General features: G+C 43.6%; 1 protein-coding gene across 1 annotated transcript in view; it reads left to right on the top strand.

Moving 5' to 3' along the window:
* The window catches only part of LMCD1 (LIM and cysteine rich domains 1), a 57,386-nt gene extending 46,393 nt beyond the window's left edge, over positions 1-10,993 (top strand). The window contains exons 5-6 of the mRNA XM_019748313.2: positions 8,435-8,650; positions 10,335-10,993. Of these exons, the coding sequence (XP_019603872.1) occupies positions 8,435-8,650; positions 10,335-10,493 (375 nt within the window). The 3' untranslated portion in view covers positions 10,494-10,993. The remainder of the gene's footprint in view (positions 1-8,434; positions 8,651-10,334) is intronic.
* The last annotated feature ends 12,963 nt before the right edge of the window (positions 10,994-23,956 follow it).

Raw genomic sequence — 23,956 nt, 5'->3', positions numbered from 1 at the left:
AGGTCTGACAATTATGTTCGCAAACTTGTTGCAACGATGTTGCTAACCTTTTTTTGATCTCAGAGGGATTATTCATTATGAATTTGTCCCAACTGGACAAACAGTTAACCAAGTTTACTATTTGGAAGTGCTGAAAAGGCTGCGTGAAAAAGTTAGACGACCTGAACTTTTCGCCAACAATTCATGGCTCTTGCATCACGACAATGCACCAGCTCACAGGGCACTGTCTGTGAGGGAGTTTTTAGCCAGTAAACAAATAACTGTACTGGAACACCCTCCCTACTCACCTGATCTGGCCCTCAATGACTTCTCTCTCTACCTGAAGATGAAGGAAATACTGAAAGGAAGACATTTGGATGACATTCAGGACATCAAGGGGTAATACGACGACAGCTCTGATGGCCATTCCAGAAAAAGAGTTCCAAAATTGCTTCGAAGGGTGGACTAGGTGCTGGAGTCAGTGCATAGCTTCCCAAGGGGAGTACTTCAAAGGTGACCATAGTGATATTCAGCAATGAGGTATGTAGCACTTTTTCTAGGATTAGTTCGCGAACTTAATTATCATACCTCATATATTATCCCCCCTTTTAAAGGCTAGGACATTAAGAGAAGTTTTTAGCAAAGTTAGACATTGTTTTCAAACTTCAGGTCACAACCTTTCAGTGGACAGTAAATCCTTTTAGTGAATTACAATGAGAATTCCTTTTTAATTTAAAAAGAAAACAAACAGTGCTTCAAGGGTAGTAAATATTCTTCTGGAAACTGTGTATGTGTACTGTGTGTCTATATGCTAGGTCAGGTCATAAAATGTATTTCCTGCTCTGAGTCACAGCAAAAAAAAAAAAAATTTGAGAAAACAGACTTAAGGCCATTGTCTAGTCAGCTAGCTGGTGAGCGAGTAAGCCAGAACTGGGACTCAGGCCTGTCTCGCCCCGAGCCCCACAAAGCCTCCAAATAATAGACGCTCCCATTGCCAGAGCCCCTTGCTGGAGGCCCCATGTGAGGCCGCTGCCCAGCCATGCCCAGATGTAAGGCTTTTCCCTACTCAACAGCCTCCTTTTGCAGAAAGTCGCTCGTTGCCCACATCCTACACAAAGCTGGATTCGAGAACACCCCAGGTTGGCGTTCTCTCTTACAAGCATAGCATTTATGAACACTTCCTGTCTCCACCTCCCCCCTGCACCAGATACCCACTGAGGAAGATTCAGTTAGAAAGGCTTAGCGTTTTACCTTGCATGACGGAGAGCCCCATATTAGATAGCTTGCCCCAAGAAGAAGCATGAGGTGAAGTGGTTGGCCAGCAACAGTGACCTCCGCATGTAAAGCATTTCCCACAAGCGGGGACCTGCCACATGTTTCAGATGAGGAAACTGAGGCTCAGAGAGGTGGGTACTTGTCTGACCAGTGAGGAAGCCGTGGTATAGCCCTCCTTCCAGAGGCCATGGACCTAACATTGGCCCAGACTGCCCATCCTGCACCATCAGGAGCCTCAGGAAGGTGATGGTGTGGGGGAAGAGAACTCAAGAGGTGGAGGATGCCAGAAATGACACTGGGCCAGAAAAGGGAAAAAAAAAAAGAAAGAAAAAAACTCTGGGATACCTAAGGCTGCAAAGCAAAGATGGTGAATAATCACCATAAGAGGAAATGAAGAGATGCTGTTTATAAATATATTGTTCAGTATTTGTATTGGAAAGAACTCAGCGCCTTAATTCAAGGCCCTTGTGTTAATATTTACTGTATTGTAATAGTGAGATTTTCACAAGGCACTCTGGGTTTAGACTGGGTAGGCCTTTGGATAAGAGCCTTCCAGAAGAGACAACAGGATTGGAACAGAACTGCTGGCAACCCTGAAGGAGAGATTATTGCTGGTTTAGAGGGTTCTCCATATCTGCTGATCCCTCTCTGAAGGCCAACACAGTCCTTAGAGACAGCTCTTTGGCTGTGTAACCCTTGGCCACTGTCCTTAATTTACCATTGCCTAAAACACTTCATGTCTTGATGACTTCCATTTCAGAAGTCTTAGTAGTTCCACGTACCCACATTTGATGTTCCAGTTACCTAATGCTGTCTATCAAACCACCCCAAGATGTAGAGACTTAAAGCAGTAACATCTGTTTTGCTCACAAATCAGCAATTTGGGCAGGGCTCTGTGGGGATATCTTATCTCTGTCCATGTGGCATCATTTGGAGCAGCTTACAGGCTGGGGGCTGGAACCTTCTGAAGCTCCTTCCCTCGCACGTCTGGCCTTATTGCTGGGAAGACATAGACGGCCTGGGGCGGGACCAGCAGGAGCTTCTCTGTGTTTTCTGCACTCGGTTGCCCTAGCATAGAGGCCTCAGGACTTCTTGCCTGCCTGCCCAGGGCCAGGGTGTGTGTACTGAGAGAGGGAGCCCTGTGGAGGTTGTGTAGCCTTTTATGACCTTCCTCGAGGATCTGTAGCAAACCTTCCATTCGATAGAAGCAAGCCATTAAGGTGGGATCCCATTCAAAGGAAGGCACTTAGATACCTCACTGGTTGGAGAAGGGTCCAAAACTTTGCAACATCATTTCCACACACTGAGGGAACTCCAACGCTGCAGGGTTTTAGCGCCTGAGACCCCTGAATCTAAAACGTTCCTCAGCTTTCTCCAAGCAAGCGTTTTCATAGATTACAAAGGCCCAAAGTACAGAATTCCCCAACTCTTTCATTTAGACCCTTTTCATTAAGAATCTCTGACCATTTGAACAAGGAGAGGGCCAAACTTCAGTGGCACAGGGAGAAGCTTCAACTTTATTCTACCGATGACAGGTCTTGGCCTCACCTCCTTCCCCCAGGGGGAAATAGTCTATAAACTAAGTTATATGGCAAATGCTGGAAAGAATCTCATGACCAAGTTCTGAATTTAGATAGTTGTAAGTATGAATAAGAACCAACCAATATGCTGATGATCAATGTTCTTCTCTATGCCTTTTTTTTTTAATTAAAGTTTATTGGGGTGACAATTGTTAGTAAAGTTGCATAAATTTCAGGTGTACAATTCTGTAATACATCATCTAGAAATCACATTGTGTGTTCACCTCCCAGAGTCAGTTCTTCCATCACCATATATTTGATCCCCTTTACCCTCATCTACCACCTCCCTCCCCCCTTACCCTCTGGTAACCACTAAACTATTGTCTGTGTCTATGAGTTTCCCAAAGGTCTTCTACTTAACCACATTTTCTCCTTCACAGGCGAAGTAGCCTAAGAATGACCACACGGGGCTTTCTTTTAAATAGTTTAGAATGTAAGCATCCCAGGAATTCCAACTGGCTTCGGCTGTAACCAAATCAAATTGGTGATATCATTGTTGCTGCACTTGTATATAAGGTCATTTTTAAACACCGTATGCTTTGGTTCTCAAAGTGTGCTTTCCTGGCCACACCAGTAAGTATCCCGTGGGAACTTGCAAATTCCCGTGCCCCATCCCAGACCTACTGAACCAGACATTCTGGGGCTGGGGCCCAGCAGTCGGTTTTAGGGGATGCTGGGGCAGAATCAAGTCTGAGAGTCACTGTCTTAGAGGGAGTGGGATTGGAGAGGGAGAGGAGCAGGACCGCCGAGCCAGGCAGCGATTGTAGCTGCGTCTGGGGTAGTGACAGACGATAAAACTTGCATAACTCATGGCCAACCTACCCGGTCCCAGTGTTACAGAAAGGAACCCCGGGCCTCCAAACCAAATACAAATCCTGCCTCTAACATGTCTTTGTCATCTTGTGAAAGTAGTTTAACTCCTCTGAGCCTCAGGTTTCTCATGTATAAGGAGGGCTGGGTAGGGAATAACAGGAGACTTTAGCTAATATTACTGAGCCCTTACAAAGGCCATTAACTCTATTATCTCATTTAATCTATGCAACAACCCTATAATGTTGTTGGTATTATTACCATGTTTCCCCAAAAATAAGACCTAGCTGGACAATCAGTTCTAATGCGTCGTTTGGAGCAAAAATTAATATAAGACCCGGTCTTATTTTACTATAAGACCGGGTCTTATATAATATGATATAAGACCAGGTATAATATATAATATAATATAATATAATATAATATAATATAATATAATATAATACCAGCTCTTATATTAATTTTTGCTCCAAAAGACACATTAGAGCTGCTTGTCTGGCTAGGTCTTATTTTCGGGAAAGCACGGTATTAGTAGCCCCATTTGATGGGTCATGAAAACTAAGGCACAGAGAGAGTGGGTAACTAACCTAAGGTCACACAGCTAGCCCCACTCTCAACAACCCACTGCAATTTTGAAATTGTAAACCTCAGTACCAAGGATTGGAGGAAATAAGTTTGTGCAGAGAAAAGCCGGGCCAGGATCATTGGACCCAAGCAGGCTAGGCATTCTGCCTCCTGGTTGCCAGCCTGGCCCTCATGGCTGAGAGGCCACCAGGCTGACAGAGCCAGGATACTGTCAGATCTATCATTCTTTGAGATGACAGGGAAAGGGGCACAGAAAACAGCTCAGAGGCAAGAAGAGGAAATTAGTTTCTGACACATGTTGACAGGGCTTATTACCCAGACATCTTGTTTTCATAAAATGGCAGTGACACTGTTTACTTAAAAGGGTTGGCTACTGGTAGTAACAGGCCAAGAGCCAGGAATTCTGGGGAAACAATGAGGGAAGAGACACGCCTCAGAGAGGCCCTTGACAAAGGACTTTCAGATAGCTGAGAAATCGAGACCAAGCTCTGTGAGCTCAAATCTCTTCCACCCGCCATGCAGCCGCCGAAATTATCTCCCTACAGTGCAAGCCAGGACGCTACTCTCTTCACCTCCAGAACCACTAATGGCTCCCTGTGACCTCCGGAAGGCAAGCCTCACCTCTAGCCTGGATTCAAAGCCACCCATGATCACCCAAAACTGCCTTTCTGACCTCATATCCCTGTAGTTTCTCCGATGGGTCGAGGGTGCCTGCCCCCAGAGATACCCAGACACATTTCTACCCCTCTCTCTTTCCTACTTGCATGTTAAGCAAACATCTGGAAATGTGGAGTCAGGAGCCCCACTGATATACCATGGTGATAACTGACCAGCTGGGGTGGATCGACAGTAAGTCCCTCTGTGTGGGAGGAAAGGACTGGAAATTTCATTCCGTAAAATTTAGAAAGACAGACAGACAGAAAGCTCGCTTGGTACTCAAACAGCCCTTGCCAAATAGTTCACGTGAACAAGGTATGCTAAAGAGATGGGGGTGGGGGTGGGGGGAATGAATGCTGACTCATCACTTACTTTTCGGTTCAGACTCTCTGATGGATTCCAGGGACTCAGCCATGTGCAGAGGCATGGGATTTTCACACCAGTCGCTCTTGTGGGCATAACTGAAACCACAAATTGGGCACGTTCTAAGGAACATCATCAGGCATTCAGGATCAATTAACCAAATACATTCTTTAGACATTCATTCAGCAGCCACTATGCTTAGGGACTGCTATCAGTACATGGCATTCTTTGTCACTTGGTTTTCTTGCCCCAGTTTTGACCATCTTACTTTTTATTCCCTCTTCATATACAGGAGTATACCAAATACGTAATTAAAGTATTTAAATTAAGACAACTACATGTTTAGGCTCTTAACATATGCCTACTGATCTTTACATGGCTAACCAATAACTGTTTTGATTTGGGCTGACACATAATTGGTAAGTGGTGCTTAGTAAGATGGAGTTCTCATCTAAAGACAGAGTCAGCAAACATTTGCTGTGGAAAGCCAGGTAGTCAGTATTTCAGGGGTTGTGGGCCAAGAGCCAAAATCAGTGATATCATATTGGTACTTTATGTAACAAGAGAGAAAACAAATTTTCACAACTTTTTAATTTTTAATTTTTTATGTTTTATTTTTATTATATTCAAAATAGAGCTGACCCTTGAACACCACAGGTTTAAACTGCATGGATCCCCCACAGTTTAAACCCATGTTGTTCAAGGGTCAACTGTATAAAAATATAAGCAAACACAAGTTTTTGTGATACAGGTTGTATTAGTCAGTTTGGGCTGCCATAACTAGGAACTGAGAATACCATAGACCAGGTGGCTTAAACAACAGAAATTTATTTTCTCACAGTTCTGGAGGCTGGAGTCCAAGATCAAGGTGCTGGCAGGGTTGGGTTTTGGTGAGGCCTCTCTTCCTGTATTTCAGATGGCTGCCTTCTCACTGTGTCCTCACACGGCCTTTCCTCTGTGAGCATGCAGGGAGAGAGAGAAAGAAAGAAACTTGCTTAATCTCTGGTCTCTCTTCTTATAGGGACGCCAGTTCTGTCTGATTAGGGCCCCGCCTTTACCACCTTGTTTAACCTTAGTTACCTCCAGAAAGGCCCCATCTTTAAATACAGTCACATTAGGGTTAGGGCCTCAACATAGGAATTTGGGGGACACACGATTTAGTGCATACCACAGGTCTGCTAATGAGAAAAACAGAATTATTTTGGGGCAGAAAATATTTCACTGAATTGGAATTCAAACATCAAGTCCATTCTTAACTGGGGGGTTCTACAAGAACCGGCCATGGCGGTATTTGGCCACAACCATAGTTTGCCAACACCTGATTGAAAGGCCACATGGTATAGTAGAATGAACCTTAGCTTTGGGGTAGGCTTGGTCAGTGTTCAAATCTCAGCTTTGCCTCCTATCAGCTGTACATTACCAAGCAGTCTCTGACTCTCTCGGAACCTCAGTTTTGCCATATCTTGGGGGAAATAATGATTCCAAAAGGGAAATAACTAGAAGGGAAAGTAACTCCCTAGGATTTTGGTAAGGGGGATTAGAAATGAGTGCAAGATTCTGAGCAGAGTGCTAGACGTAGACCTGCCCTAAGGAAATGACAGCTGGTATCATTGTCATCACCATCAGAGTTTTGAGGAGGAGATAACACCAAAACAACTCAAAAGATTTTAGGGACCGAGTATGTACTCTGAGGAGGAGGTGATGAGGATAACAATTTACCTCTCTGTGGTTTCCTCCCAATTTAATCATGATGATAACATCATACAAATCCCAATTGAGGGATATTCTACAAAATATCTGACCCGCACGCCTCCAAACTGTCAGTCATCAAAAACAGGGAAAGTCTGAGAAACTGTCATAGCCAAGAGGAGCCTAAGGAGACATGACAACTAAATGTAATGTGGTTTCCTGGATGGAATCCTAGAACAATAAAAGGACATTAGGTAAATGCAAAAACATCTGAATAAAGTTTAGACTTTAGTGAATAATAACATATGTACCGTGTTTCCCCCAAAATAAGACCGGGTCTTATATTAATTTTTTCTCCAAAAGACGCATTGGGGCATATTTTCAGGGGATGTCTTATTTTTTTCATGTACAACAGTCTACATCTATTCAAATACAGGCATGTCATCTTCTTCTGGAACATCGTCATAACGTAAATGTATCCATCTGGCTGACAATCTTAACTGGGGCTTATTTTCGGGGTAGGTCTTATTTTCGGAGAAACATGGTATAGTACTTTTAATTGTGTCAAATATACCACGTTAATGTAAGACGCTAAGAACAGAGAAAACTGGGTATGGGATACATGAGAACTCTACTATCTTCACAATTTTTGTGTTCTAAACTAAAGTTTATTGCAAAATACTCATACACGGGTAAAAATCCATTCAAAGTGCAAGGCGGACCAATGAGTTTTCGTGTAACAAGGGTGAGAGGTTGATTGATATGGTTTCAAATTCTGCATTAACTTTTCAGAAACTACCACTTGAATTTTGACATAGAACCAAACAAAACTAGCTACAGTTATCGGGAAAGGCTATTAAAATGCTCCTCCCTTCCTTTTCCAACTTCATATCAGTGTGAGGCCAGATTGTCTTCATATATTTCAAAGAAGACAACATAATGCAAAAAGTGAAAAGCAAAAGCAGTTACAAGAACCCAGCAGTTCTCTATTGAGCCAGTCATTAAAGAGGTTGCAAAAATGTAAAACAATGCGATTCTTCTCACTAATTTTTTCTGTTTTGGAAACTAGAATTATGTTTCATTACAAATATTTATGTTAACATGTTATCAGTTTATTATTTTTAAGTGAATTAATACATAATTAGTTATTTTTTCTCAGTTTCAATTTCTCTTATGGGAAATATCAATAGCTATTACCCATATGAACAAAAACTCTTTATGGTTCTTAATAATTTTTAACAGTATAAAGTGTCCTGAGAACAAAATGTTTGAGAATCACTGAGCTAAACAAGTACTTCATTTAGTCTTCACAACAACCTACTAGGTAGGCAATATTATTATCCCACTTTGCAGATGAGAAAACGGAGGAACAGAGAGATATAGTAACTTGCTCAAGGTCACTAAAGAAGTAAAGAGACTGGAGTCAAAACCCAAACCTGTGTCACCACGCCTTCCTGACTACCTTGTATCTTTGGGGTCTTCCTTCACCCTTCTAGGTCTGTGAGCTGTGCAAGGAAGTGGCCCCTGCCGACAGCCCCGTGGTCTACTCAGACAGGGCAGGCTACGACAAGCAGTGGCATCCTGCCTGCTTTGTGTGCTTCAAGTGCTCCGAGCCTCTGGTGGACCTCATCTACTTCTGGAAGGACGGTGCGCCCTGGTGTGGCCGCCATTACTGTGAGAGTGTCCGGCCCCGGTGCTCCGGCTGTGATGAGGTAAGAGCTGGTGGAGCTGGATGGTGGGATGACACCTCTACTGTGGGAGAAGACGCATAGGCCAAGGGGAGTAAGGCTTCATTGATGACGTGATCCACAGATGGGAAAACTGAGACTCGGGTCTCACTTCATGCTCTCAGCCTCTGTTTTCTCATCTGCAAAATGGAGCCGATAGTTGCCCCCCCAGGAGACACAGGGTACCAGACACAGAGTGCCTTGGCACTTAGTAAGTGCTCAGAAGAACATGGGGACATGCACCAGGAGGCAGGGTTACCCACATTCCAACCTCACTCTGCAACTATTAGTCGTGTGGTTACCTAACTCCTGTGCCTCAGTTTTATTACTTGTAAAATGGGAAGAATAACAGTGCCCATCCCATGGGGCTGCTATGCAGATAAATGAGATACTGCATGAAAATGCTTGGCATGGGCCTGACCAAGTGACTACTGAGTGGGAGCTGCTGTTAGTCTGAGGATACCACACGTGATATAATACAACATTAACGTAACACGATGCAATACAGTAGTTAGACGTGCTATAAAGGGGTTCAACTCTCCAATATGGGTTAACACTAGAGGAATTCTAAGGTCTATTAATAATAACAATAATAATTAGGAGGATAATAGCTACTATCTGCATGCATCTGGTGACAGGAAACTCACTACCTTCATCTTTGGCACACGTGAGGGTCTTCTTCGCTTTAAGCCAATATCTGCCTCTACCACCTTCCACCATTGGTCTCCATGCGAAGTTAAGCCCTCTCACCTAATAACTTTGTCATCAAGCAATTTTAGGAAAGAAAAGGATGGTCAGCAGGCCTGGCCCACAACCTCATTTTTGTGAGCACAACAATATACTCACTGTAATAACACTCTATCCTTTATTAAGAGCTTACAAATGGGTCAGTAATTTGCTACATACTTTATGTGTGATGTGCCCTGATATCTCCCAACAATCCTTTAGGGGGAGAGAATCATTATCCCCATTTTACATGTGAGAAAAGTGCAGCTCAGAGAGGTCAATGATAGTCATACAGCAGTGACTTTGTATCCACCACTATACCAAGCACTTCATGTGTAGTAGCTCATAAAACCCTATGGGAACCAGGGATAGCATTTATATCCCCATTCTACAGATGTAGAAACTGAGATGCAGGGAGATTAAGCAATTTGCCCCTAGTCACGAAGCTGTTTAGTATTTAAGTGAAACCTCATCCCTGGTTCCTGTTTGACCCCAAAATGCAAAGGCACAGTTAACCAGTATGCTATTCTTCTCTTTCTGAGCCTCGGAGGTTTCTCACCATATATATTGCAAAGTGTCACTTTATTCCAAGGTGAGTGACCCTGTGTGTTCTTGCTCTTGAAGGCTGGCCATTGGTAACTTAGCTAATATCATTAAGCTGTCCTCACTGGGGCATGTAATCCTGTCTCAGAAGAAAACTGGGCTTTGCATTTGACCCAAAGAGTATCTCAGAGACTAGATAAATCATACCTGCTAATGGTGGGGGACTTTTTTTTCCATCCAAGAAGCTAAGATGCAACCACAACCTTCACCAAGATGTCAGATTTCTCCACTGAAGTATTTAAGGGTCAAAACAAGAATAGGGTAGGATAAACCACCATCCTACAACTTGCCCTCAATACACTGTCTCTACTAGGTTCATTTCTTCTGCTCTCCTCCCCAGATAATATTCTCAGAGGACTACCAGCGCGTGGAAGACCTGGCCTGGCACCGAAAGCACTTTGTCTGTGAGGGCTGCGAGCAGCTGCTGAGTGGCCGGGCGTACATCGTCACCAAGGGTCAGCTTCTGTGCCCAACTTGTAGCAAGTCCAAACGCTCCTGAAAGGCTGCCTGCCCATGACCGGAATCCACGGGAGCCCACCGAGAAGGAAAGCCAGGTGCACTGAGGCCATCCTAAGGGTCTGACCCAACAGCCGGCAAGCAACAAAAACAATGATTTATTTTTTCAGTGGGAATATATACACACATATATTCTAGGTGGGGTGGTGGTGAGAGTCAATAGTTTCAAAGCCAGAAATGTTCTGAGAAGTCGTAGGATGGAGTTATTTTGTTTTTGTTGCTGTTGTTTCCCAGCTACCAACGAAAGACACAATTGGCATCTTGCAAGGGATCTCTAGGAGGAGTTTCCCAGAATGCAATTCTGAGTGATCAAATCACATAGCTATAGAATGTGCGTGCTTTTTTGTGAGCGTGGGAGCTCCTCCAGGAGCAGGCTGGGATCCCAATGATTGTTTGTTGCCTCCTTTCAAATGGAATTTGAATGTTAAATAAAAACCTTTTTTTGGCATGATAAACATATCAATAAACATTTTATGCAGTCCACATATGCCTTTATCTAATTATTTACACCGGGAGAGTGATTTCACAGCATCCATTTAGCCCTGTGACCCTGAATGCTGGTGCTGGCAGAAGGCACTGTAAGTGCTGCTGTGCCTGTTCGTCTCACCAGAGTTCTTTGGGGAGTGTAGGTCCTGGGAGCAGAACCCCCATCCCAGTGTCAGGCACCCCCAGATCACTGATGGGAACATACATGCAATGTGTCATGACGTACCAAAGAGCAGCCTTCTAGGAACCGATGAGCAGCTTGAAGAGCAGGGACCCAACTCAGCTGCCCTCAGATCCCAGGCAGGTAAGCAGCCAAACAGAGCCACCTAAGCTCAACCAGTGGTTGGTGCCACGTGGGACGTGGTGACCAGTGTGGACAGATCCTAAGAATACGGGAATTTTATGCGAAATCTCTCCTTTAAATGTTGCCAACTGAACATGGAATGAACCAAATAGAATAGGTCTTTGGGCAAGATCTCTCTTTTTATCGCCTCTCTGAGCATTTGCAGCCCCCAAATTAGTTTCCTTTCCACAATTTCTAAGAAAAGACGTCTCTTTTTCTACTGTGGCTATAAGGATAAAAAAGACACGAGTCCTACGGACTCACAGTCTCATCACCACGGGGCTTCTTTCCTTCTTAAACTTCCCATGTGTTGCCAAGTCTCTTATGTGTTACCACACAAATTCCGCCATCATCTCTTACCTGCAATATCCTCATTCATGTGCTTTGCAAGTTTGACCAAAGTGACTGCAATATCCTTCTAAGGTGCCAGCCCACTCTGCAGCCACACTCAGTTTCCCTGTTGTGTCGTGTCTGTCTTCTCAACGGGAAGCTGTGTCTGTGTCGTCTTCCTCACCTAACCTTCATGGCTCCTCACTGACACAATTAAGAACCACGTTCTCACCCTGACATCTGAATCCTTCCAAAACTTGGTTTAGTTGTCTTTCTGGTCTGAGGACCCATTATTTCTCTAGACTTCTATTAGATTGGTGCACAAATACTGCGGTTTAAAAAGTTAAAAATAATTGCAAAAACCGAGTTTACTTTTGCACCAACCTAATACTTCCGAATTTCTCCTAGACGTTCAGAAACTCCCTTCGATCAACGCCCCGCCCCCCAGAAACACCAATGGAATAGTCACTCATTTACTCACTCATTCATTCATTCCACAGATCTTCACTGAGCACTACAGAGTTCCAATTCCCATGTTCAGTACAGGGGTACAGCACACAAAGAAAAAACAGTGCCCCCTGCCCCCTGGATTTTACAGTCTGTAGGGGAGATGGGCCCTAGTCAAATACTCCCACAGTCAATGTAAAATTACAGCTACTGTGGATGCTGTAGAGGGGAGGTACATGTTGCTATCAAGTATATGAAAGATATTAGACCTAGTGAGGGGTGTTAGGATAGTGACACTAATATCTAACGTATGAGTGCCCCTGAGTGCGCAAGGAGGAAAAGGACGATGGTTAAAGACGTATATGAGGACGACATGTACCAGGCCTTGAGGCTGAAGCAGCACCAGTTTATTCAACACCTATTGACTGGTGTTGGAGATACAGTGGTGACAGTGGCCCACGCATGGGACTCAAAGAAGATGGGTGGAGCCGGAGCACCAAGAGCGATGGGGCGTTTGATGAGACATTCGAGGTACTCCACCTTTGTGAGTGACAGAAAAGACTGGTTTCTGTTCTAGAAGCAGTGGGGAGCCTTCCAAGAGTTTTTAAAAAGCAGGGGTTGGTGATGGCTAGACAGGGAGATTATCAAATACATGATGTCTCCTCTGCTGAAACCCCAGCATGATGCCTAATTGCCTTTGTCCTGATGGCTTTGTCCACACCATTGTGGGTGGGAGTGATGACCCACAACAGACCCCATTGGACACCACCCGGAGCGTGCTCCTGCCTTCCTGTATCTACTAATGACAACCCCATCCTTGCGTTTGGAACACACAAATCGTTGCTGACACTCCCTCTTCCCACCTGACGGGTGACTCAGTACAGTCCTTTCTCTCCCTCCAGCTCCAAGGTCATATTTCACCTCAAACGGTTTCTGCCCAGACTGACCACAGTCTCCTAGTGAGTCTCCCTGGCACGAACTCACCCTCTCCACACACTGCTCAGGTGAACTGCTCAGAATCACAGCCTGATCATGCACTCTCCTCTCAGAACACTCAGGGGTTCCCTATTGAACGCACACAAGTTGAAACTTCTTTGCCTTGCATTCAGATTTCTTAATTTTCCTGGCTCCAGTTCACCTTGCTTCCTGCTCCCCTTTCAGAAGCCCAATGGACAGGTTACAGGTCCCTGCATGCACCCCACGCCTTTCCTACCTCTGTGCCATTGCTCAGGCTGCTCCCTCCTCCTGGAGCTCCCCATACTGTGCTCAACTGCGGCCTCTTCCATGGGGCCCCCAGAGCTGGGTGGGATTCTGTGCCAGAATCGGAACAATGTACGCTTTAAAATGTTACACTATTAACCGGTTCGTGATTCAGCCCTCTTGTCAGCAGAGGAGTCACCATTCCCATCACTTCCATCCTCTACGAACACTTCCCTGGCCTTACCCTCCCCTCTGGGGGATTTTAGGTTCACCTGTGCTGTAGCAATAACCCTGACTTACAGCGATCATTGCATTGATTCTATTGTGCTAAAATTATTAGTTTGTGAAAGGCTCCCCTAGGAACTTCTTGAGAGGATAGTCTCATTGTTTTTGCCTCTCCAATCCTAGTACAATGTCTAGCAACTAAAGGAAAGAGCAAACAGCCGAGGGCTCTTGGATGAGTCACTGTTGCTAATGGCACTGTATTCCAAAATGGCCTAAAGCAAATATCAAAACTTCAGACTGAGGCAGGCTCTGTTGACTGCCTACATGTTGCCATTCTCCACCCCCACTTCCTTCTTCCTTGTGGGAAGAGCCCACGTTCCATTCTATAAACCCACTTTCCCAGACTCCTTTGCAGCTGGAGAAAGGACATGTGACCCAGTCCCAGCCAAAGGGGCTTTTCCATTGGGGAGATGCTTAGAAAAGTTTTCTATCTTAATGAAAAGAGATGCTCTGGAGAAAATAGCCCTTCTTTCTTTTTCTTTTGATATAATTTTAAACTTACCCAAAAAAAAGTTACAAGAAGAAAACAAAGAAGTTTTCTTCTTGAACCATTTGAGGGTGTGGCTGGCACAGTGCCTCATCACGCCTGAATATTTCAGTGTGTAATTCCTACAAACAAGAACATTTTCCTACATCACCACAAACAACCATTAAAATCAGGAATGAACCCTTTATCAGCTAATCCTCAGCTCTAATTCAAGTTTTACCAATTGACCCAATAAGGCTTTGTATAACAGAAAGATCTGGTCCAGAATTATATATTTCATTTAGTTATATTTTCTCTTTAGTATTCTCTTTAGTGTTGTCTTTAGTGTAGTTTGGAAGTGTTTCTCGCTCTTTCTTTGACATTTATGATCTTGATATCTTAGAAGATTAAAGGCCACTTATTGAGTAGAATGTCCATCAAATTGGGTTTGTCTGATATTCTTTCATAATTAGATTCAAGTTATGCATTTTGGGTAGGAATGGCACAGAAGTGATCCTGTTTTCATTGTACCATATCAGATGATACAAATTTTAATTTGTTTCATTAGTGTTGACATTAATTTTAAACACTTGATTATGCAAGATTTTCCCAATGTTGTTACTCTTTTTCCGTTTGTATTTAATGAGCATTTTGCAGGAAGGTACTTTTGAGACTATGTTACTATCCTGTTCCTCATCAAAATTCTACCTCCTGGTTCTTAACATACATTGATGTCTCTTGACTGAATTATTACTCTGATAGTTGCCAAATGTTGATTTCTCGAATTCAATAATTCATTCAATGTTTCTTAATTTGCATTCTACTATAAGGAAAAGCTCTCTCTTCTCCCTATTTTGATTGATTCATTTATTTATATCAGTTTGGAGTTTCAGATTTCTATTTTGTCAAATTGTTTATCATCTACTACTATCGTTTATTTTAATGCTCAAATTGTTCCAAATTTGGTCAAAAAAGCTCTTTCCAGTTGGCTGTGTCCTTTTGACACGTCCCATCATTCTTTAAATACAATTTTACATCCTGTCACCAGAAGGCGTTCCTGGCTTGTCTTTTATTTTCTTTCCCCCAGCTTTGGAATCAGCCAGTTCTCAAGGAGTTCCCTCTTCTTCAACTGTGTGCTCTGGACTTGAAATTCCTGGTGCCATCTTAGAACCTTGGAGAGACAAGTAAACCGAGCCAATAAGCCGAGGACGATAGAGATGAGAGATAAACAGAGCGTAGGTCCCTCGTATGTCATCGAGCCAGTGAACTCACCTCTAGGCTTCTTGTTACATGAGACAATTATTTCCTTACTCTTTAGGCAGGGTGATACATTTCCTCATTGTGTAATATATTTCCTCCTCATAGAGTTTCTCATTAGTGGGGATCTTGTTAATTGTAGTCAAAAACAATGTGACTGATGCCTAAATGTTTCTCATTTCAGCTTGGGTGAATTACACATTTCTGAGGCCATAACACTCCCAGTTCATTTGCAGTTTTAATCAAGTCTGTCCCATGGGGACGCAAATGATAATGGCATGAATATTTGACTCACTGGGTTATCAGATTTTGGCTCCAGATATTTGGCTTAAAATACGAGAAAGTTACGCGAAATGGTGGCCATTTACATGCCTCTGCCTTTGACAAGCCAAGATTAGAGATGATGCTGTTGACAGAATTGTGTTTGCTCTTTTTTCTCAACTGTTATTTGCATTCAGTCTGATTCTACTAGTTTGAAGCAAAATGATCCCTTGGTTTGATTCTATTCTATGGTAATAAAAACTGCAGGCATCAGCATCAAGAGTTTCTTTTGTCTAAGTTTTGGACAACATTGGTTTTTGAGCAGCAGAAAGGATTTGGACTTGCAGACAGAAGAAATAATATGCAGGACTCCCTTGCGACAAGTAAGGGAAGTCCAATTCAAGCTCATTTAACGCTGCCCCCAAATTGGAAGGTATCCACATTATAGAATTTACTTTCTAGTGAGAAAGTTCAAAAGAAGCACCACCTTCAGGAACAACTGGACCCAGTAGTTCAAATTATGAAGTTAAGAATCTGCTTCCTCTCTCCATCTTTCACCTCTGTTATCCTCAGGCAGGCTCACCCAGACTGTAGCAGACATGGCCACCACCAGCAGCAGTTAGGGATACTTTTGTCCTTAGAGCAAGTGACCCCAATGAAAAGGAAGAGTCTATTTTGGGGCTTTCTGGGAATGACTTTGATTGTCCCAATGTGGGTCACGTGCCTATCTCTTCACCAACTACTGTGCCCAGGTGGCAGGAGTACTATGGTTGGCAGTGCCTCGAGCACAACGCCAACCAGCCAACTTCTGACGGGGAGGAGAAAGGATGCAAAAAGACAGCCACACCCAAATCACATGAAACAGGCCCCTTGTGAAAAAGAGAAGCCCTGTTAGAGCTGGAGGTGGCAAGGAAAAGCCTTCTGGGCAACGTGGAGCTGGCCCAGCTCACCAAAGAGAGAGGGTGGCTAACACTACAGGAGCAAAGCAGCAGTTAAAGAAACTGGACGAGAACTCACCCAAGGAATCTAGGCAACTAAGAGTGTCCCAGGATTGGGAAATGGAGGCTCCTGAGAGACCTGGGAGGAGCTGCAATGAAGAGCGAGCATAGAAGCCAAGTCACAAACTTCATCTTGAAGTAATTATCATGCGACTAAAAATCTCATTTGTCTTGATATTTTTTTAATTACTGGCAAGAAAAGACAAATGTTTTTAGAGGCCTAAATAAAATGGTATTCCCTAAAGGAAATGTCTAAAAGGTTTTACTGTGGCCTTTTCTGTTTAATTCATGATGGGGACTTACTAAATTTGATGGGGACGTACTAAAATTGCTTTTATGGGAAAAGTTTAATAAATGTGAAGGATGTACTTCCATGAGTTCAAATATGGAAAGTTTTAAAATAGAAGAGTGACACAAGCTGCTAATGATCCCAATATGTTAGGTTATGCAGGCTGCTGCGTTATGAAATATGGTTGCAAAGAATCACAAGCCTTTGCCCTACAAGGGAATGACTTGGGCTTAGGTTGACAGGAGACCTCTGTGGAGTTCATCTTCGGCTGATAAGGGGAGAGGGAGCAGGAGCAGACAGGCGGGCATCCTTGGCCAACACAAGGGACCATTTGTGCCAAAGCTGGATGGAAGGCCAAGTAGGAAGGTATTTGTCAGCTCAATACATTGCCTGTGTGGTCCACCTCTGCAGGGGAGGTGTCTGTGACATCTTGGGCCAGGGCTTGCAAACTGAGTTTTGGTGCTTGTCCCCTCCGGAAAGGCCACACTTTTGCCACCTCTGCTTCCAGGTTCTTGGCACAAATGCTCTCTCTTCCAGGAAGCCCTTGCTGATTCCTCCAGATGCTCAGAGACTCAACCGATTATGTAATTGATTTAGCCCTTGACCAGATTGTACTTATGTCAGACTCCATGGTTTGTCTTCCAAGCAACAGGCCACTCACTCACTCACTCACTCCATAGTTCATGCTTTTACTCGTTCACTTACCATGCACTTACTCAGCACCTACTACACGTGCTACGTATTAGACATACAATGGTGGAGAAAGGATACATTCTTGTGCTAAAGGAGTTACAATCTATCAGACGAGAGCAAGGAATAACAGAATTATCTACTCAGACCTGACTGAATTCCAGCAGAATCCCAGCTGTGCTCCTTCCCAGGATCCGCCCCCCTCCCCAACTTCCCCCACCCCAGCTTCCTAGCAAACAGGTTACTAGCAGTCATGATCTTTCCCATGGGCTCACCAGACACAGCCAACACATCCGGCCATGCAACACTGCTATGCACGGAGTGGGCTTTGGAGCGAGGGGCCTCAACTCTAAGCCTGACTCTACTGGCACCTTGGAGAAGCCATTTCACTTTGTTCTCCGGTTCCTCCATTATAAAATGTAGATAGTAATAGTATTTCCCTTATAGGGCTGTTTTGAGGATTAAATGGATTTATGTATGTTTAAAGATTTAAAACAGCTCCTGACACATAGTAAGTATTCAATGAGTACCGGCTTTTATCATTATTATTGTTATTTGTATTACCCAACGGCAAACCATGGAAGAAGAGGGCTTAATTGCAGTCTCCTCTACTCTTGGAGACTGTGGTTTAAAAGGAAAAAATGTGTTTCTTTAAAGTCCATCAGCAAACTTCCTTTCCTTCTTTCTAATCTCTGAGACCTTCTATAAATGCCCAAGCATCAATGTCCACTGAGAGAGACATTTCAGCATCCTGATACACACCCACATACACAGTTGTGAATGTAGGTACCGTAGGGGTTCAAAATGAGTCTCCCCAGAACGTGCCCCCCTGGCATGCAAGCTATTTTACGCTGAAAGGAAAAGTCCAACAAACTCAATAAGAGTTTTGCTTTGTTTTGACCTGCCTGAACAAATTCAGACAGAAAAGCCTGCTTCAGGAAGGGAAACTTAGCATATTCACTTTAGCATATGTGAATTAAGTGGGGCAGGCCGGAAGGATCCAAGCAAGTCTGTTGGTTAGACTCCCCTCTGTGTCCCATTGCTTCTGGGAAGCCAAGCAAGAATTTCTTTACCATATATTTGCTTTTTCTCATCTACCTGTGAATTGCCTACTTTCACTGTGAATTCCCAGACCCTTGACTCCCTCTCTTTAGTCCAAAATGGCTTATAAGCCTTTCTGCTCAATGTATCCTCAGGTCTCACATTCTTATGGAATGCCCGTATGTACATACACAATAAAAACATTTTCTCCTGTTAATCTGTCTCATGTTAATTTGACTATTAGTCCAGCCAGAAGAATTTAGAAAGGTGGGAGGAATATTATTTTTCTGCCCCCACAATACACTTTCTTTACAGATCTACCTGCCATTTCAAAGCCAGGCGTTGTCTGTCTTGTATTCATGCTGTGTATGTATTAAGAATGATGAGTGACCTTTAGACTCAAAGTGGGTCCCACAAAGTCTTAAAAGAGTACGTGGGAGGAGGCTGAGAAAACATTATACGAATAAGACCATACATTTTATGTCTCACCTAACTCACCCTAGGAGTAAAAACAACTCAGAAATTGAAATCCCCAAAGGCCTTCAACTTGGAAAGTGGAGATAAACATTTGCTATGAATATCACATCAGGAAGGTGATATTCTAGAGAAGTGCTTCTCAGACCTCGTATTTGTAACAATCACCTGGGGAGCTTGTTAAAATGTGGGTTCCGGTTCTGTAGGTCTGGGTGGGGGGCCTGGGACTCTGCATTTTTAACAAGCTCTGGGCACTGATGGTGCTGATCTGAGGACCACACGGGGAGTAGCAAGACTTCAGCGGGTTAGAGTTGCAAAGGTTGATTAGAGGCCAGGTAACCCAACCCCTTGCCTGAGAAGTGGGGAAACTGAGGCCAGAGAGTAGTTTTATCAGGGTCACAAAGCAAGCGCAAGGTAGAGGAGCCACGACCACACCCGAGGTCTCCTGACTTCCAAGCCAACACCCTTCCTGGCTCTGCCAACCAGGGGTGGAAGTCCAGAGCCTACAAGATCCAGGCAGTGAGGTAAATGCATGAAGTGGTCCAGTTGCCAACAGCAGGAGCCAATCTACGTGTATGGCTGCTTTTTACTTCTCTTTTTAAAACCCCAGCAAAACATAACTATAGGCTATGACTGGTCTGCCGGCAGCCAGTTTGCCTCCCTGATAACCTTAGACCAGGGTTCAGCAAACTTCTTCTGTGAAGAGCCAAATAGTAAATATTTTAGGCTTTGTAGGCCATGTGTCCTCTGCTGCAACAACTCAGCTCTGCTGTTGTAGTGGGAAAGCAGCCACAGACAGTATGTAAACAGATAAGCATGGCTGAGTTCCAATAAAACTTTATTTACAAAATCAGGAGCTGGGCCCGATCTGGCCAGTGGGCCATAGTTTGCTAATCCTGCCTTAGTTGGTTAGACAAACAGGGGTTGCAGGGAGGGGTGGTCTCTATTTGTACAAACCGTGACTTATAAAACAGTATTTTAAAACTGCCGCTTGTGTCTTTCCACGTTAGTCATGTCATCTGTGAGTTTGCAGACATGGAGGACAGGCGCTCACTGTCTTGTTTCCACAGCTCCGAAGGACACATTACATGGAAAACCACATTCCTAAAACGGGGATTCATCTTAGAGTTAAAAATGTACATTTAATGATGTGCTAGAGTTTCCTCCTCCGGCCCCTACAAAGGCATTACTGAAGTGGATGGTATGGATGGGATGCTAAAATCCACAGATAAGGTGACATCAGGTCTGTTGGAAACAACTCCTGTAAAGAAATCCTCCTCAGGGAGGGAGCTGGTTAAAGACACAAGTTGTTTGGCTCCTCGGTTCCTAGTGACAGGGTATGACAAGTTGAATTTCTAAGGCAGGGCAACCTATACTTTTCCATCTAGGAGAAACTCATGGCTTGATATGGTAAATGCACTGGATTCATCTCAAACCAGAGTTTGAAATTTGCCATTTCCTTTCAGGAGTTAAACTTCTCTCTCTCACCACCCACCACCCACCACACACACACACCCCACTCCCCCACAAGTGGTGTTCACACCATATATGTACAGTGTAACTTCACTAAAGGAAATCAGTTCAGTAGTGGCTGAATTATCACAACTTCCAAATTAGTGTGCGGGTCTGAAAGAATGAGCCATGACTCTATCTATATACACATTTTTCAAATAAAGCATTTTTGTACATCAGAGAGTTACTAACACAGGGGCCTGGAAGAAAATGCCAACTAGTCTAGATGAAACACCCACAGCCTAAAATGAAAATACCTGATTTTGGAATGACTACACAACAGTTTCAATGGCTCCAGAGACACTTCTTTGAACTAGTGAGAAGCTGAATCATTCAAGTCAGAAAATACCTGGCAGTCCACTGCTGGCCTAAGGAGGACAGCTGTTCTTTTGAATTTTATTTTTTCTTTCATATTCAGTCACAAGTGCTTTCTGGGGGATACTCTTATTTGTTTTGGTTCATGTTTTGTTAGGCTGTCAATCTGCTAGTTAGAGTGAAGTATTTTGCCCAAGTTGTGATTGCTTTTTTATTATCTTGCAATGGGATTCCCCTCGTGAAAATGCACACATGGCCCTATTTATGGGCCACTGGTTTCATATGGAGAGTTTGGGGATCAATTTTACTCTGGGGTCAGGGCACTGTTCACTCTAAGAAACTTCTTTCTATCCCAAGTTTAAAGGCAAACCCAGATCCAGACAAAGGTTTTATGACACAATCTGACACTCTCCCTGCTAGGGCACTATCCAAAAGGAAAAGAGTAATAAGAAACGAGCGAATGTGGATTTTGTCTGTTCCTTGCAGAATCAGAGCTCTTCTCCAGTGAGGGCTGTTTCCCAAACGTGAAGTCAAATGCAGGCAACTGGACAGCAGTCTGAATGGTTATTCTAATGAGCACCTTAGAGAAGCATACAGCATCAGGCTTCCTTTCTACTGAGAAGAAGAGGGGTTTCCACCCCCCATACACTTGGGGCCAGACATCTGGCTGTTCTCTGCAAACACTGTAATTGCTGTGTTGCAGGGAAGAATTTAGGAAGAGGACAAATGGCAGACACAAAACCCCAGCACCAAATTACCCATCCAAGGAGGCAACCCCAGTTGTCACTTAGCGAGAGGAACTTTCTGAGGACTAGGCCACTATTTTGACTGCGCTTGCTGCACCCGTGCCATTGTTGTTCTGGTATCTGGGCACTGCTGCAGACTAGCAAAGGAAAGGGAAAAAAATTTTCCCCTCTACACATCTTAGATTCATTGACTGGGGCCTGAGAATCAAACTCATAAAAGATGGATTTAAAAAAGAGGAAAAAAAATAGTTTTAACTAAGTGCCTATTATATAATTTGCAGTTCACAAAAAAAAAAAAAAAAAAAAAAAAAATGTGGCTCAAGGAGGTGGCCAGATGAATGAGGCTTAGAGACCATCTTAGTCTAAACAAAGAAAAAGGGTCTTAGGGTTTTCGGGATGGGAGGCAAGTTAGGGGAAGGTGACCAGGAAAAGTACAGCAAACGAGGGTTGTTTAGTAAGGTTAGTTAGGGAGATTCAAGCCTGAACTTTCTTCATTGATAAGAGTAAGAGTCCTTTCTTTCTTTTACCAGTCAGGGAGACAACTTTATAAATAGAAATTTCCATTTGTGCCCTGTTTTAACAGCTTTTCCTGCAGCTGCTGGTTCTCAATGACCTTTAATTCATTTTGGGGTGGTGTATGCTGGTACCCTTTATTAGTTTAGGCTTTTTCTAGCCAAGGTCCTCTTTCAGCCAACCCAGGGCTCCCCAGTTCTTCTTAGGGGGTTCTAGATATGAAACTATGAATGAAAAAGGGGCCAGATATTAAACCTGACAAGCTCAGGCAGGGCTCACATGGCAGGCCTCACAAACTCAGAGACCACACAGGACGTTCTGATCATAAATTCCTAACTGGACAGGCCATGGAGGTTAGTTATGGCCCAGGCCTGCAGCTTCCTTAGCAATGGTCAGTCTTTACCTTAAATGATCTCTGTCCATTGTTCTTGTGCATCTAGGATAACATACCTTTGAAATTTCAGCATAATTTTTTTTCTAGACCCCTCAAAGTTACAACCACATGCTCCAGAGCACAAGACCTCAGAGCCCCTCTTTTTTTATCTTGTTCTCCACATACCATCTCTCTGTGCTGTAAATGTTAACTATTAACTATCCTGTGCCCACCAATGAAAAAGGAGCATGTGTCTCTCCATTTTACTTTTTATCCAATCCAAGAGATTTCTCCACTTTGCTTTCTTCTGCCCCCTTAATCTACCACCAAGGGATTTCATGTAACCCTCCTTATCTCTCCTCATTTTATTCTAATGTCTAAAATAAGCTGCAAAACTGCCATTCTCTGGAGCATTTTCTCAACCCATTGAGATTTTGCTTCTGGCATGTCCTTATAATTTTGGCTCAAATAAATTCTTATAAAACTTTTCTATAGACTAAACACTCTTTTGCCAAAAAAAAAAAAAAAAAAAAGGAACACTGGCCTAGAAGACAGAAAGCCTAAACTCAGATCTGAGCTTTCTACTTCGGACAAGCTATAAAAACCTTGCTAAACCTCAATATTTACCTGTATATTGGGGAGACACCATCCATCCTGCCCACATCTGAGGATGGCAGCAAATCAAATAGGAGAGCAGATAGGAAAGGCTTGTGTAAATTAGAATGAGCCCTATGTGCATATGGCCTCCTTATTTGATATTCCCAGAAGAAATATCAGCTTTCTCTTAATCTGGTTTAAGATGAACATTCTTGTAGTAGCACCTAATCGGCCAATTTGGGCATGTTCAAAGATGTTTTGAACGGTTTATGTTAATGAAATTTTATACAATCACCTCATATATGAAATAAATGAAGGTAGGGCTGCAAGAAACAGCAGGAGGAAGGCAGCTAGAGACCCGTCCAATCAGCTTATGCTTCAAACTGATGGCAACAGATGAGTTTGCCCTACAGACCTCAGATTCCCAGGAACCAGGAGAAAAATTCTACACCAGATCTCATCATGAGGTTCTCATCCCTGGCTAGTGGCCACCTAACTAAAGAGGCAGGAATAGAAATCCCCTGTGTCCTTCCAGGCTGGAAGTTCCTTAAGGAGGGACATTAAGAGGGAAGAGAAGGCACAGCAGATAGTTTGAGTGCATGGTTCAAAATCAGCAGAGCAGGAAAGGGGGTGTCATTGAGAGGAGAGGACTGCGAAAAGCCCAATGGCTGGAGATGAGGCTGGAAATTTGGGCAAAGGTTGTAAAGAGCACATTTAATAATGCCCCTTCGAGTCCTATCTAGCTCAGCCTGCATCACAGCCTCACACATGCTATAAGTGAAAACCATCACCCAAACTTTGTCCAAGCAGCCCACATGGTGAT

This window comes from Rhinolophus sinicus, chromosome 5 (assembly GCF_057876585.1).
Source record: "Rhinolophus sinicus isolate RSI-liver-muscle chromosome 5, RSI-T2T, whole genome shotgun sequence".
Taxonomy (NCBI): Eukaryota; Metazoa; Chordata; class Mammalia; order Chiroptera; family Rhinolophidae; genus Rhinolophus; species Rhinolophus sinicus.
The sequence above is the reverse complement of the archived record's forward strand: the minus strand, read 5'-3'. Positions and strand labels throughout refer to the sequence as shown.